This window comes from Eublepharis macularius, chromosome 6 (assembly GCF_028583425.1).
Source record: "Eublepharis macularius isolate TG4126 chromosome 6, MPM_Emac_v1.0, whole genome shotgun sequence".
Classification (NCBI taxonomy): Eukaryota; Metazoa; Chordata; class Lepidosauria; order Squamata; family Eublepharidae; genus Eublepharis; species Eublepharis macularius.
This window is the reverse complement of record NC_072795.1, coordinates 4,235,105-4,252,108: the sequence shown is the minus strand read 5'-3', so window position 1 is coordinate 4,252,108 and position 17,004 is coordinate 4,235,105. Positions and strand designations below refer to the sequence as shown.

General features: G+C 48.6%; 1 protein-coding gene across 2 annotated transcripts in view; it reads right to left on the bottom strand.

The window, feature by feature from the left end:
- Nucleotides 1–17,004, bottom strand: part of BCL6 (BCL6 transcription repressor) — a 35,746-nt gene that overhangs the window by 13,890 nt on the left and 4,852 nt on the right. Inside the window, exons 2-4 of one of the 2 annotated variants that reach the window (XM_054983645.1) lie at nucleotides 4,619–4,657; nucleotides 2,569–2,741; nucleotides 1,212–1,433 (exon numbers count right to left, since the gene is read on the bottom strand). In XM_054983645.1, coding sequence (XP_054839620.1) covers nucleotides 1,212–1,433; nucleotides 2,569–2,729 — 383 coding nt within the window. In that variant the 5' untranslated portion in view covers nucleotides 2,730–2,741; nucleotides 4,619–4,657. Of the gene's footprint in view, nucleotides 1–1,211; nucleotides 1,434–2,568; nucleotides 2,742–4,618; nucleotides 4,828–17,004 lie in introns of those variants that run through there. The other variant, XM_054983646.1, reaches the window with a different exon arrangement.

Below are 17,004 nucleotides of genomic sequence, written 5' to 3'. Positions count from 1 at the left end.
GGCCCCAGAGGGTTGGGGGGCATTTTGCATGCAAAATGCCACCCCTGGCAACACAAGCCTCCCCCAGCTGTCAGTGGTAGAGATTAGAGCACCTACTTGGGGAGGCCATGAAATGGCCCCCCCAAGTGGGAGCAGGCTGAGCCTTGGTGGGGGGTGGGAGGAGGGGTGGGAGAAGGGCCCCTGAGGGTAGGGGGGCATTTTGCATGCAAAATGCCACCCCTGGCAAAGGAAGCCTGCCTCTTCATTTTTTCCCCATAGGAAATAATGAAGAAAGATCAGCAGCAGCATGCTAACAATATGCTGCTCCTTCGCTTTCTTATGGGAGGATGGGGGGACCTGCTTTGGGGGGCCATAACATGGCCCCCCAAAGTCCAATCTGTCTGAAACTTGGGTGGTTGTTAGAGAAGGGTTAGAGGAAGGTCCCCACCAATTTTGGGCTTATTAGGTGGGAAAATGCCTCCTCCAGGCGTCCTGAAAGACGGAGGCATTTTCCCCCCAAAAAAACCCGAAAGAATGCCGAAAGAATGCCGAAAGAATCCCGAATCCCGAATCCCGAAAGAGATTCTTGTTTCGGCTTTCGGCTTTAACGGTAGAGAATCTTGTTTCGGGTAATCCCGAAACAAGAAAGCCGAAAGTTTTTTCCTTGCACACCCCTACATGTCAGTCTGTAATCGCAAAATAGTAAAGAGTCCAGAAGCACCTTTAAGACTAACCAACTTTACTGTAGCATAAGCTTTCAAGAACCTCTTCGTCAGATGTGTCTGACAAAGAGAACTTATGCTACGATAAAGTTGGTTAGTCTTAAAGGTGCTACTGGACTCTTTACTATTCTTCATCAGATATGACTCTTAGTTGCTTCGGCTGGTTTGGAGAACAAGTTTAGCATGGATCGACGGAATCCAGCCCACACTAAGACACTCCGAGAGTCTTCAGAGTGTATCTTGGGTGTCTAGCATTGTCCTTTGGGGCAGAGAATCTCATAACACGTGAGCAGGCCCCAAAGAACGCTTTGCCACATTTCCTTATTTGATTGGAATTGGCACTCAAGGAGATCTATTGAAGAACCCCCAAGGAAAGAACAATACAGTAGGAACTCTTGGGCATTCGCCCCAAATGGAGAGACAGTGAACTACACTGGAAACCAGGAAGATAAATAAGCGTAGCTGAGGTCACCCATCGCACTCACGTCTAACCATCATTGCTTGGCTCACCTAGAGCTGAGAAGCCGGCGGCAGGTGTCCACGACATGCTCCATCTGTAGGTAAAGGGCAGTGGTCATGACCGCCATGATGTTGCTCTCCCTCAAATTGAGGCGGGAGGTGTACATAAACTCAAGGAGGATGCCGAATCCTTCGGGGTTGACCTCAGGATCCAAGTTGATGACGTTCAAATTGCACTTCAGCTGGTCTGTGAAGATGCTGTAAAAAAGGCCGCTGCAAGAGGGGAAAGGAGGAAATGCATGGATTATTTCAAAGACTCATATCCCGCACGTCTACCATGAAGGTCTTCTGCATAGCTTGCAATCTCAAAGTCATGCAACCAAGGTGGCTTCCATCTGGCAATCTCCTATTCCAGTTCCCTTTTGTCATGCCCGATATCCAAGCTGGAGGGCCAACAACTTCTGGCATGCCCTACAGCAACGTGCATGGGTGCCACCTCTCAAGGGTGAAGAAGCAGAGAGAAAGGATCGAAAAATTATCTCCGACTTTTCGTTCAGACTTTTTCCAGGACAGGAAGTACTAGGAGAGTCTGTGATTCTCACAAAGCTTCTTCTCTGTTGGAACAACCCTAGCCAAACTGGGTTTTTTTTCAACTAAGCTTCAGTTCCTCAAATAGAAGATACTGAGCAGACAGCATTATGAGCATCATGGTGATCTCAGACTGAAAACTTCCTCTGGATTGTTCAGAGCTTCTCCGATGTCCTGTACTTGTATCACACCAACATGATTGAAGCATACGCACCATAAATGCTTTTGTAAGAAGGAACAGGTATCCTACTCATAGCCCAGGCAAGCCCGATCTCGTCAGATCTCAGAAGCTAAGCAGGGTCGGCCTTGGTTAGTAATTGGATGGGAGACCTCCAAGGAAGACCAGGGTTGCCAAGGCAGGCAATGGCAAAACCACCTCTGTTATTCTCTTGCCATAAAAACTCCAGTGACCAATGGAGAAGAAGGGGCCCGCACCAAGTCAAGTCAAAATGAAGAAACAAAAACTGGTGCGAAGAGAATATTCTTTAATGTTGTATAACCCCTACAAGTTTCACCTCAGCTTCACAATCAGTGCACACAGAGAATAGACGTCCACGAAAATTCTGAAGATCCCCCTGACGAAGCTGAGGCCAAACGCGTAGGGGTTATACAACATTAAAGAATATTCTCTTTGCACCAATTTTTGTTTCTTCTTCGTTTTGGCATGGAAACTCCACCCAGGGTTGCCTTAAGTCAGCTATGACTTGACAGCACTCGCCACCACCAACCTACTCATACCAGCCAAAGAAGGAACAAGACCATGCAACTCGCACCCACCGCACTATTTTGCGTACTTTGTCGAGACGACAGCAACCCTCACCTGCAGGCCATAAGAACCGTTTTGTGGGCTCGGAACTGCTCCCGGTTGACGACGATCACTACATCCGTCAGGATATCTCTGCTCCTAAGGCGATTGAGATTGAGAAGGACGTCGCTAGCGTGGCGTGTGAACTGGATACAACTTTCGGCCGGAGACGCCATCTTGTGTCTGTCCTGCAGGAAGCAGAAGGGAGTGAAACAGAAAGCCATGAGTGGGTGGGAAGACAATGCAAGCCGGTCCTGAGAGCTGATGGGTTTGTTTACTGAGAATAGCTTTTGGAATTGGATTGTGACTCAGACTGGAAACCGGTCTCCAGGGTCTCAAGAAGAGGTCCTTCACGTCACCTGGTCCTTTTAACGGGAGATGTCGAGGATTAAGCCTAGGACCTTCTACATGGCAAGAAGACGCTCTACCACTGAGCTATGGTTCTTCTCCATGCACTATGTGCTGCGTATTCTGCCAGGCCATTGAGCCACAGGGAGTTTCTGGAAGCATTGCTCCACTGGGAGAATTCACCACCATGCCCTAAGTGTGCCAATACTCTGACTCAAGGTGGACTGAGAACCATGCAGTTGCTTCATAAGAGCAGGCACTGCCTACAAATGGAGGAGGTTTACACCCCAGCCATATGATTCAGTCCAGGGTTACCACCCATCCGTCTTCCCCCCAAGCGTTGGGGAGGAGAAAGACTTGGCGAACAGGTATGGTGCCGATGGCTATCCACCACTAGCAATTCCTAAAAGGAGCTTCTATATTCACAGGCAATGCCTCAAGAAACAGGGGGTGCAATTTCCCTTCGTGGCTATGTTGGAAGCTCCCACAAAGCTCTGGGAGAAGAACACCAGAAGGCGGATCAACGACCGAGAGGCCAGACTGGCAGGTTCCAGGAGCAGAACATAGTCAGAAGCAACCATCTTTCTTTCTTGGAGAAAGTTCGGTGCCTTTTACTTTTAAGCTGAATGGAGAAACGCTACCCAAAATCCCTGTCTCCTTTTAATGGTCCGGTTTGATGAGCTGTTTTTAGTTTAGGAAGCGGGCTGCTTCTTAGCCTTCCATGAGGGCCAATGATTTATCAGGGACCGGCTCTACCATCTAGAATCCGTTCCCAAGAAATAACTGTCCCTGCTGGGAGGTGTGCCTTACTAAGATTTTTAGTGAACTTTGTTCCGTAGGGGTCAACTCCCTCCTTGAGAAGTTAAATTTTATATCGGAGAAAGATGTATCCAAAACAGTCCCCAAAATTCCCCGTTTCGTTTTGGAGAGGAGATACCCCCAATGAAACAAGGCGCTCCTGATAATCCGGGATTCCCGAAATTCACCCTTCTGAAATATCAGAATTGTTTTAGTCTCCACTGTTTAAATGTGCGGTGTATCTGGTGTCTGGAGACCAGATCTACTACTTTTGTTGACACCCACTATTCCTGAAACAATATTCTCAAAACGAATTCCCGAAACAATATCTGCATTCCCCAAAGTTTGTGAAAATTATCACCATGCCCTTTCTGAAATTACAAAATGAAATTTATGAGTTTCGAGGAGTATACTTCTCAAAACTGCTTCACTTCAAGGGTCATCGCATGGGCACGGACATTAAGAAGCGCGCAGCAAGATATTTCACCCAATGCCGCTGACCCAACGTTCGGAAATTTGCCTTATTGTAGGACTTTTTTTTCCAGCATTCCGTACGTTTTATTACCCATTGAGTTTAACAGTTCAAAAGGTGCTCTCAGAACCACATGGGTCAAGAATGCTTAAATAAATTAAAAGAGAAATCAGGCAGTGTCAATGACGCCCCCCCCCCTAACACAGTATCCTCAGAGAGACAGAGAAAATGGGAGGGATCTTTTGATATCCAATTCCTCAGTGCGAGCTTCCGGTACAGCCACCCATGCTAACTCTCGTAAGCAAGAGAAGAATATGAGGGGGAAGCATCAAATAGACACCCTCCCAGCCGCCCTGGGAAGTGAATACACTTCCCAGCCGAGCTAAATGAAGTATTTGACGCAGCACCGCTTCGAGAGAAGCCAAGTGTGAAATTAGAGCCGCATACCTCGAGCTTCGATTCACAGTCCCAAAGTTGCTTTCAGACCTACGTTTAAAAAAGAAAAAGAAAACCATGAGTTATATGGAAGCCACTATTATCTTGACATTAATTTGGGAGGAGAGGAAATGGGTGATAGCTGGCTTACGGGTCGCAAAAGATATTCCTGACCGGGCAGTCCACCAGCTGAATTAATTTATTAAATTTCTAACCCGCCCTCCCCACAAACGGGTTCAGGGCAGGTAATATTGTTAGACTATAACAACAATAAATATAGTATAAAATTAATAATACAAGACAGAGTGCAAAACACAATTTAAAACCATATCCAACAGCAGCAAAGATATTATACACCTCGTCAGCATTTGGAGGGGGTAGGGCAGGCAGCTGATAGATGTTCAGATAAACTGCAGATTAAGGCCACAGTAGAAAGGCCGACCTGGTAGCCCACCCAGACCTCAAACACTCCCATAGGCCTGGCAGAACATCTCCATCTCACAGGTCCGGCAGAACTGTAAGAAGTCCCATGGGGCCCTGGTCTTGACGGGGAGAGAGTTCCACCAGGCCGGCGCCAGGTCCAAAAAGGCCCCAGCTCTAGCTGAGGCTAGGTGAACATCCTTGAGGCCAGAGACAACCAGAAGACATTAATGGGCTGAACGGAGAGCCCACCAGGGAACGTACGCCAAGAGGCAGTCCTGCAGGTGTGTAGGTCCCAGTCCGTTTAGGACTTTGGACGTCATAGTCAATACCTTGAACTTGACCCAGAACTCAACTAGAAGCTGGTGCAGCTGGCACAAGATGTGTGTCCTAAGTCCGGGTGAGGATACGTGCTGCTGCATTCTGGACCAGCTGTAACTTCCGGATCAACCTCAAGGGCAGCCCTGCGTAGCACAAGTTACAGTAGTCCAGTCTGGAGATGACTGTGGCTTGGACCACTGAAGGAGGGAAGTCCGCCACTCATGGCCCCTACTGATAGTGAAGCCAAAGCAAACTCTCTTACCCCTGCATGGTTTTGCCATTCAAGATCTACCCCTTGCTGTCATTAGCTTTGGCAGAAATTGCCCGTCTTTTATCCCCTCCAGAACTCATCGCAACGCGTTGTGTACGTGTGTGCGTTTGAATGGTGATACTGAATGCGGGCGGGAAGATTTAAACCCCTTCTCTCCTCCTGGCCTGGATATGAATCGGGGCTTTAGGCAACAGCTTATTAAAACCATTAGGACAATCCAAATCGCAGACTTTCCAGTGGGAAATCTGGGTTCGAGTTACAAGAGCCAGAGGCTGCCATGTCATTGCAATCCATAGCCGCCCCTCCGGCACCCTCCGTCCCAGGCTGCCAAAGCCGTTTGGGTCAGAGAAGCAGTGCTAAGGAACTAATCTGTAATGCCTTGCAAATACAGCCGGTTTGCATGACGGACAGCCCTTTTCCAGTTGAATTCCAAGACGAGGCACGACAGTAGGCATTGCATCAGGAAATCCCCGATTTAACTCACGGCATGGCCTCTAAGCAGCCTCTCGGCCTTTCAGCTTCAGTCATCTCATGGGCCATACGGGGCTAATAAGAGCCTACCTTACTGAGTTGTTAACAACTTTTAAAATACACAGGAGGCAAGGTATGGGAAGCTGTTTCAACCACTTGCCTGCACTACATAAACACCTGCCAATTATCGCATTCCTGTTTGTCCTATAACAGCCGGGCCGAAGCTAGACTGCTGCTTTCGGCTCATGCGGGGGCAGCCGGTTGCAGCTGGCTTGGACCCTCTAAGAGCTACACGAAGCTCATCGGCTGGGGGGGAATAAATCCCGGCAGGGGACAAGGAGAGAAAAATGGGAGCATGTCCAATTTGGAGAGGCAAAAAGGAAGACATCATGGAAAAAAAGTGTCAACAGAAATATATTTAATAGGTTGAGGGGGCGGGGAGAAGGAGCAGCAAGTAAACAGCATTGGAGCACAAATCATGCGATTCTTGCCTTGGCAATCAACTTTGTTCCCTTTCAACCACAGTTTCTTTATTAGTAAAAGAGTCCAGTAGCACCTTTAAGACTGACCAACTTTATTGTAGCACAAGCTTTTGAGAACCACAGCTCTCTTTGTGCATCTGACGAAGAGAGCTGTGGTTCTCAAAAGCGTATGCTATAATAAAGTTGGTTAGTTTTAAAGGTGCTACTGGTCTCTTTTACTATTTTGCAACTACAGACTAACATGGCTAAATCCTCTGGATTTATTAGTAAAATAGGGGTTCTGGTGTGTGTGCGGGGATCTACCTTGCTGGCCGTTGAGGAAACAGGCATTTAAGCATGCATATGGCTTTGTAATTTGCTCGCCTTGCCTGCCCACTCCAAGTTACCCCCTTCTCCCACCTAGCACCAAGGTGGATGCTTTAAAAAAAAACAACTCTAAACAGAGGCTCAAAAGAGGTTTACAAGATCCCAACTAGCCTTCACACTCCCTAGCACTTAACTGGTCTAGTTGAGGTTGCCAACCTCCAGGTGGTGGCTGGAGATCTCCCAGAATTACAACTGACCTCCAGGACACAGAGATCAGTTCCCCTGGAGAAAACCGGCTGCTTTGAAGGGTGGACTCTATGGCGGAGGTCTCTCACCTTCCCGAATATTATCTTCCCCAAGCTCCACCCCAAAACCTCCAGGAATTTCCCAACCTGGAGATGGCAACCCTAGGTCTAGTCCAGACAGGAAGCAAGGCTATAAGCAGTTGAAGGATGCTCTGGTTCTACCTATGGAGAGCTTCCGAGACGTCAAATTTCAGAACTGCAGGCCAGCCACTGAGAAAGCCTTTGTACAGAAATGATTTCACCGGACAAGCATCTGATTAATCCTTCTAGGCAGTTTCTTGCGGCAAGACTTCCAGAAACTCAGCGCCCTACATCTAGTAACCTCTAAGGCTCGCAAGAATGAAACCGGTCCTCTTACATAGCATCTACAAGTTTCTGCCGAATCTCAATATTGTTAGATTTCAAGTTCCTGGCCCTCATGAAACCAGAATAAAAAACTAACACCTCAGGAGGGTGTATGGGGAGTCTAATTCCCAGGCCTCCTCCTCTCACTCTCAAGGAAACACAAATCTTCCTAATTCGGCAAAGGCTCCCCTCCCCTTGAAAAAAAAAATACTCTCCTAAATGGTATAAGCTACAAAAGACAAATACTAAATATGTGCAAGTTCATAATCAATTTGAGCGACTTTTTAAAAGCTTCAAAAGCTGGATTTTCTGCTCTTTGAGTTGGAAGGTTTTATTGATTTAACTTGAAACTTCTAACAATCCTTTGGCATGAACAGAAGCCACGGCCAAGTTCACCTGGGAGGGCAGCAGCAGGCCTTGGATATCAACAATTTGCCCATGAACTTGTTCAGTAGCTTTGTGAAGCACTGTGAGGGGAGGAACAGGTTGAGCCAGAGGAGAAATTCATATCCAAGTTGTTTGAAATCACAGCTCGACATTAAAAAAAAAAAAGACAAATCCTTTTTCTTCCCAGCGTCGGCTTTTGAAAAAACCTTAATAAAACGCCACATTGTAAAAGCGTCCTCTGTTATGCGGCTCTTGCGATCTCTAGCCCATAAAAATAGGCCCACACCCACAGAAGAAAATAAGAGGCACAGAATCAAATCGCGATGCGGTGTCCAACTGCCAACCTAAAAACGCATGCCATTAAAACTCCATTTCAGAAGCGACAAACAAGACATCAGATCCACAAAGTCAGTTTCAGACCTTAGGGCTAACCAGAGAAGCTTTCCAGAGTTGCTGCACCCTACTCTAGGACGCCCCACCTGCTCAGACAGCTTCAGCTAAAGGAACAGAAGGGCCCTTCGGATCCCAACACCTGCATGCTCAGAGAACTCTACCAGCAACATGACATCGGTCAACAGGCAGAAGGCGGCCCCAGATGCCTCCTCTACCAGCTCAGTGATCTCCACACATGCAAGCTGCCATGTCGTCAATCCTTTGGGCGTTGAAGAAAAGATGATCCCCAGACCGATCGCTTGCCGTGCCTTCTTCAAGCACTCCTGTTCGCCAGCATCCTAGGGATGGGCCACAGTTCTTTTGGTTAGCTCAGCAGCTTGGCCAAGGCACAGAAGTAGCGCCCAAACTTTGCATGCAAAAGGTATGGGATCCAACGCCAAGTATCTTGAACGGCAAGATCATCGCCAGCACCAAGACTGAGAAAGACCCCAGAGAGGTGGTCCTCAGGAGGAAGCTACTTGCTACCTTCCGTCAGAGAAGCTTTGTGAGACAAGACCTGCACCGAGCTCGCAGGTATGTTCCCCTGTGGAGGAGTATCACACAACAGCCACTTCCCCAAAACTCCCTTCTTTTCCAAGAGGAACACCCACTGCCTCGAACTTGAAGGCTGTTCAATGGTCCCAGCCATGGTAAGGCGGAGAATTTGCCTGGCAATACAGTTTTACTATTTGCCCAGTATACAGATGTGTCTAATACTCCGAGCATCTTAGCAGACATCGCAGAAAAGTGCTTTTTAAAAGAGCACAACCAACATGGGGTGGAGGAAATGGGATCTGAGGCACCCCCCCTCCCAAGACCTTTGCATGTCAACTGCACCTTTTAAAAGCTGGGGCTAGCCACAGCTCTCCATACATGTGTCAACAGAGTACCACTTCCAGTTGCCTGGAAAGAGTTCCAGTTTCAGATGGAAACAAAGGAACCCGCAAAGCTTTAGTCTGTCAAATAGTAAAGAATCCAGTAGCACCTTTAAAACTAACCAACTTTATTGTAGCATAAGCTTTCGAGAATCACAGCTCTCTTCATCAGATGCATCTGACAAAGAGGACTGTGGTTCTCGAAAGCTTATGCTACAGAAAAGTTGGTTCATCTTAAAAGGTGCTACTGGACTCTACTATTTTGCAACTACAGACTAACACGGCTAACTCCTCTGGATCTTAGTCTGTCAAGGTCAGCTAGGCCTACTCTGAGTAGCAGCTCTCCAGGGTCTCACCCTGAGGTCTTCCACATTGCTTGTCCTCATTCTTTTACTTGGGAATTGAACCTGAGACCATCTTTATGCAAGCCAGATGCTGTACCACTGAGCCACGTCTCTGCCTCACACTACCCTTGGCACACAACGCTGTCTTTACACACTCACACCAACAAGACTATGGGGCAGTTCTTCTCACAGCCAAGGCCAAGAGAACAGGCCTCCCCCCAAAGACTGCCCAGAGAGTAGAGACACACAGGTCCCCGCCGCCCTCTTCCCTGGCAGAAAGGAAAACCATTTCCATCAACTCTCCCTTAAAGCCATGGAATTCAGAGCCGGCTTGTGCTTGCCACTTTCCCAGGGTCATTTCACACAACAGCACCAAAGCCTTGCTCTGGCAAGAATCAAATCTGGTTTTCAACATGCAGCACGCACTAGGGCGGCTATTATGGTTCTGTCCACTAGAGGGCTCTCTTGCACAAGCAATTCCACTCTAGCGAGCTTCTCATTCAACTAGCAGCTTTCCAATTCCATCTGGATTTTTTAAAAAGTGTATTCTTCCATTAATCACATGTGGCCCTAGAAAGATGCTTGATTCTTGAAAGCTTATGCTACAATAAAATTGGTTAGTCTTAAAGGTGCTACTGGACTCTTTTTGATTTTGCTACTACAGACTAACATGGCTAACTCCTCTGGATCTAAGGCCAAGAAGGAACACCCTCCACCCATGTCAGCGGTCTTTAAAAGCAAGACCTGCAAGATCTTTCATCTTCTGTCTAGGTGGGACGTGCATATCCACGTGTGCTAGCTACTCTGAACTGTAGGCAGCTGCCTGGCTCACGCTGACCAAGCTCATCTCATTTGGGAGTGGGGCCATAACAGTGGCCAGCCAGTTCAGAAGAGCACCCAAAGAGGGCATAAACGGGCCTCCCACCCCCAGCCCAGTATTCAGAGACATTCCTCTCTACAAGGAATATCCATTTTCTTATTGCGGCTGCTGATTGACTTCCAATACAGCCCCGATCCTGGGTTTTGTGCAATGGGAATACGCAGGGCCCTCTCTGTGCTTCAGGAAGTCATTTGAGCGGCAGGGTTAAAAATAGCTTATCCTCACTTTGCACTTCTCAGAACACGGCTGGCCAATTCCAGCCTCAGAGATGGGCGCTTATCGGCCCGACGCTGGATGGTTTTGCTCAAGAACAAGAGAGGAATGGCGGGGCTCCTAGCCTCCATCCTCCAGGTGGAATGTTCTATACTTCTGCACTAGGCAGCTGCCAGAGCACGTAAACAGCTGCCTACCCGACATACTTTATAAATCATAGGTTCAGCAGGAGATAAGAACCTGTCCCGTTTGGGCTAAACATCCTCTGTTTGTATAAACTCTCACCTCCCACCACAGCCATTCCCTCCTTCTGTTCCCAGCTCTCCAGAGAGGCGATTTGAAAGCAATGGGCAGAAATTGACTGCAGCGCCAACCCTGGCGTCCCTCAATGAGATCGGGAAAGAATGGAGACCCTCCACTGGGAAGCAAAATCCCTGTGGCCATGGATTGTAGCGACAGCGGAGCGTAAGGTTCTTGTGAAGTGCGCTTGCGTCTTACTCAGGGCAATGGAGATTCCCGGCGAGTTTGGCTAATGCTGCTACTGAATGCAGCCTCTGGAACGTGTTTCACGTGCCCTGAAATCTGCTACCGCGCACCAAGATTGCATGACAAGCATAAAGGCATGGAAAATTGCCTTCGAGAAGAACATACCCAAAAACATGAAGCTGCCTGACGCTGAATCAAACCATCAGTCCATCAAGGTCAGCATGGCCTGCTCAGCCTGGCAAACGCTCTCCAGGGCTTCTGGCAGAGGTCTTTTAAATCTACTGGAATCCTTTTGACTGAACAGCAGGATTTGAGTCCAGTGGCACCTTGGAGAGCCACAAGATTTCCAGGGTGGAAGCTTTCAAGAGTCAGGTATCTGAAGAAAGAAGTTTCGATTCTTGAAAGCTTCCACCCTGGAAATCTTGTGGCTCTCCAAGGTGCCACTGGACTCAAACCCTGCTGTTCTACTGCAGACCAACACGGCTGCCCACCTAAAACTTTTGACTAGGGACACCGAGGGTTGTATCTGAGACTTTCTACATGCCAAGCAGACGTTCGGCCACCAAGTCAGGACCTCTCTCAAAAGCCAGAGTGGAAGAAAATCTACAGCAGGGGGCAGGTGTCTCTCATTTTTAAGACAGAGTTCAGCTGAAAATATTTTCCTCTCTAAGCATCCTTCATTTAACGTGAAGGACCAACAGTTTGCAGTCCCTTACAAGATCTAGGGAACTAGGGGGACACTCTCTAAAAAGCTTGAAGCTACTTTCCCAGCACAGACTGGACACACTGGGGTGCCACTGGCTTAGCCTTTCTCGCTTCCTGCTCTCTCCTCACCCTTTAGATTGGGCCAATGTACAGAATATATTCCTGCCAGAGCCAACGAGTGCTTCTAGGAAATGCTGCAGCACGTAAGGGAGAGCTGGTTAGCAGCGGCCCTTGCAAGTAGAAAATCACATGGTTCCCACAATTACAATGTGCTGAATCCCCACTTCCTGACACAGCATCCGAAAGGGTCACAATTCCGAGCTCTGCGGAACCGCGCACTTCTTAAACGTGCATGCTGCCTTTTGGGCCGGCCTACCCACCAGGCAACTAAGAATGAGAGCTGGGGACGGTGGGGGGAACTTGCATTTTAACAGGTCCCAAATTCATCCCGGCAGTTTGAAAAACCCACTGCACTGCACTGACACACGTTTCCAGTTGCAGTTGCTGGCAACTCCATTGATTAAGCATCTAGGGCAGACGAAATGGGACAGGTCGCTGTCCAAGAGCTTGGAGAGCCACTGGAGCAATAATTTAACTCTGTGCCTGGCAGCTTAACGTGCTCACACACAAAGAGAATACACTACTCTTTGGACACAGTAAGGGCCATGGGAAGATTTTGCTACATCTGACGAAGAGAGCTGCGGTTCTCGAAAGCAGACAATGCATCTGACGAAGAGAGCTGTGGTTCTCGAAAGCTTATGCTACAGTAAAGTTGGTTAAAGGTGCTACTGGACTCTTTTTTATTTTACAGAGAATACACTACACTTTAGGCACAGTAAGGGCCATGGGAAGATTTTGCTACGTCTGACGAAGAGAGCTATGGTTCTCGAAAGCTTATGCTCCAATAAAGTTGGTTAGTCTTGAAGGTGCTACTGGACTCTTTACTATTTTGCAACTACAGACTAACACGGCTAACGCCGTGACGAAAGGGAACCTCCACTTTCAGAGGCAGTCTATCTCTCGGTAGCAGCACCAGGAGGAAATGTCAGGGGAAGGCTTTGCCTCTGTGCCCTGAGGGCTTTCCGGAGTAACTCACTGGCCGCTGTGTAAGACAGGATGCTGGACTAAATGAATCACTGCTATGATCCAGAAGGGTTCCTCTTCTGTTAGATGGCACAGCCCTCTGTACACACAGATGGGAAAGCCACACACAAGCCCCTTCAGTGCATATTGTGCTCCTCGCACCTTTAGGTGCCAGCGGCTCTTCGAGTAACCTTTCCCAAAACCTCTGCTAGAATTTTATCCACGGTGAAGTTTAAAAGCAGTCCCCTCCTTCCGGCAAAACCGCCAGCAGAAATTCTTATCATGCCAGCACCCGGGGAACGTCTGTGAGTCCCAAACGCTGCCAAACTTCATGGCGCCGAGCCCCAATAATGGGCCGGGGATAAACTGGAACCCAGTGCAGGGCGAGAGACTCTGCAATGCAGCACATCTCACCACCGCCCATGTGCAGTGGCCGCCCACACCGAGATGGCACAACGATGCCAGGCACATGCCACAAACCTACCGGGACAAATTGCACCACAACAGGAAATGCGCAGGGACAAATACGTTTGGCATCTAAGGCAAGACTCTTGAAAAGGACGGAGGCAGGAGCTCTGCCTTGGAACCCACTGCCCCGAGGCTTTCACCTGTCATGGGACCTTCTGCTCACAGCATCCGGTACAGTCCCATCCCACGCAAACCACATGCACACTCCACTGCAGAAGTGGAGATGGGACGGGGGTGGGGTGGGGGTCTGAAGCTACCATGGGCAGCGGAGGAAGGGGATGGCTTGAAGCAGGGACATCATAGGATCACAGGCGTTGGAAGAGCCCTCCAGGGTCATCTAGTCCAACCCCCAATCGTGCCAGCATAGTGGCAGACGGGAACGTCACATGAAGGCCAGAATGGAGGGTGGCACTGCTTCTCAAGTTAGCCTGGCCTGCCCTAAATACCGAACAAAGACCTACTGTTGGGAGCTGTATGTAAGGTTTAAGTTTTTCTTCTTCTCTTTAAACAGCAAGCACATGGGATTCTGGGAAGGAAGGAGGCACGGCATGGGCCAACCTTGTTAGATCTCAGAAGCGAAGCAGGGTCAGCACTTGGATGGGGGAACCACCACGGAAGGCTGTGCAGAGGAAAATTGCAGAGTCCAGTCACCCCTTTAAGACGAACCAACTTTATCGCAGCATAAGCTTTCGAGAGCCACAGCTCTCTTCGTCAGATGCATCGTCAGATGTAGCATAAGCTTTCGAGAGCCACAGCTCTCTTCGTCAGATGCATCGTCAGATGTAGCACAAGCTTTCGAGAGCCACAGCTCTCTTCGTCAGATGCATCGTCAGATGTAGCATAAGCTTTCGAGAGCCACAGCTCTCTTCGTCAGATGCATCGTCAGATGTAGCACAAGCTTTCGAGAGCCACAGCTCTCTTCGTCAGATGCATCGTCAGATGTAGCACAAGCTTTCGAGAGCCACAGCTCTCTTCGTCAGATGCATCGTCAGATGTAGCATAAGCTTTCGAGAGCCACAGCTCTCTTCGTCAGATGCATCTGATGATGCATCTGATGAAGAGAGTTGTGGCTCTCGAAAGCTTATGCTACAATAAAGTTGGTTAGTCTTAAAGGGGCGACTGGACTCTTTGCTATTTTGCTACTACAGACTAACACGGCTAACTGCTCTGGATCTATGTGCAGAAGAAGGCACCGGCAAGCCACCTCGGCTTCTCACTTGCCTTGAAAGCCCCTGGTTGAGGTTCCCATCAGTCGGTTGTGGCTTGATAGCATGTACATACTGATGCAAGATCCCAGTTGCAATCGTTTCCCCAGAACCAGCATGCTTGTCCCAGGGCTCTTTGGGGTTAGAAAAAATGGCTCAGGGAAGGGCTTAACGTCCCATGCCACAACTGTCATCCAAAGAGGGACCAGAGAAGAAATATCTGTTTTATCCTATCTGTAAGAGACGCTATCAAGAGAGGTCGGTGTTTTAAGACGCCCTTTGCTCTGGATTTTCCACCTGATCTCAGCCTTCCCCACCCAGTTCTTCACTGGCTATGATCAGCTTTGGAAGACTAACTTAAGTGGCCCAGAACTTTGGGAGGGGGGCGATTTTAAGACATCCAGATCATCTGCAGTAGACACACCTTCCAAGCTTTTCCTCGGGGAGCCACTGGTTGGCCGGCAGCAGTGACGCCATAAAGGAATTTAATGCCAGGAGTAAAAACCAGGCGGAAAGAAGCATCCGAAAAAGCGCATAATGCGTGGACAAGACGAACACTTGCGCACAGCAGGCACACACATCCCACAGGTGGGGCTATTTGGGAAACCTAGCTGCAGCCATGTTAACATTGGGAAGGGCAGAGAGAGTCCCGACTCTGAGATCTCGGCCTGGAAAATCTGCCCCGATGGTTTACATTTTTGTAACATCTGGCACGACAAAGAGTTTCGACGAGCTTTCGGATGGCTTGGCGTCACTGAAGTTGGCTCCCACGAAAAGGTATGACTTGGATTTTGTGTCTTGTTCCGGATTTTATTGCAACATCGGCCAGCCAAGGGGACCCCTTCCAAACATCTCTGCTCTACTTCCTCCTGAGCGTCCTTGAGGAATCGCTCCCAACCCGCCCCAGCGGCCAACCAGACCTCCAAAGCTTTAACTCTATGTTGAATTTAGCTTCCCAGATTACATATACGGAAGGCTGAACGGCCACATACAGGCAAAGCTGGAACGTTGGGAAGAACTGGATCAGACCCGATTCTCAAGCCAGGCGGCAACTGCCTCCCAAAGGACTCCCACACCACTGATCTACACAAACAGACACTCTCCCCCCCCCGCCTCCCCGCCAGCCACCTGATGGCAGCAATGAATGAAAGTGGGTTCAGCACTGACGGCCTTTCTTCACCCGATGGACAGCAGCCACTTAAAAAAAAAACCCAAGACTATCTCATCCTGTGACGTGCAGAAGGGGCAAGAGCGGATCACACCGTGTTTCTAAAGATCGGGGACATGGATGAACCAATGTGCTCATCCCAGCCTTATTCTTTGGGTTCCATCACACGCCCCCACTTGCCAGTTTAACCTGGAAATCATACAATACTGGTGAGGGCACATGCGGGGTTGGACAGCAGTTTTTCTGCTAAGCACTTACAGGTTACCAAGGCACACGAGTGCGTATGCGCATCAAGTAAATCACCGTGCATTTTTTTTTTGCACTGCGATTTAGTCAATATGTATTTGCTCATGAGAATTCTTAATGGAAAAAAGACTGAACTGAAAAAAAAACTGCGGCAAATTTCACAAGCGCAGAGTCTGAAGAAAGCCAGGAAACCAAAAATGGGAATGATGGATGGGGGGGGGGGCGCTGTCATATACTGTCATATGCGCACTACTGTCCCATTAAAAAAAGGGTCAGGCAATTTGGAATTTCAGAATCAAGGGAGAATCCCATTAACATTCCTGCCTGACCTCTCCATTTACACACGCTCTTCCTCTACCCCCATTCCCAGTCTCTCTTTCCCTCCAGAACAGCCCAAGTGGGACCTGTGCAACCCTCCCACCCCACGCAAAGCAGTGGCACCAGCGATGCGCATATTTAGAACAGAGAGGAAGCCAACAGTCCCTCGCGCATGATCCAGTGACAAAAATGATCACAGAAGACGTACAGATCTTTGCAAACTACGACGTTTGAGTCCCTGCAACTTGGTGGAGCAGCTCCACGAACCGGATGACCATTTGCAGAGTCGATTGGGACAAAAAAAAAAATCCAAAAGGCCCAAGAGGTTTAAGAGATTCACATTTATAGGCTTATACATTTCAGGAGGGAAGCAAACATTTGAGATTTCACAAAACTGGTGCTTGGAATAGAAACACCCGAGTAAGAACAGTACTGCGCGGCCAGAACCACTTCCCCAAGGACAAACTCTCTCCTCCCATCTACCACAAAACGATACTGACCCCAAAAGCAAAGTGAAAGTTGGTGGGAGGCAAAAGCAGAATAAATAGGCAGCCTGCAGGCTGACTACCGAAAACACCATCGCTGCATTCTTCTTGCAAGTTCCTAACGTGGTTGATAATTTTTTGCCCCCACAATGGCAAACTCTCCTACGTTGGATTTGAAACTG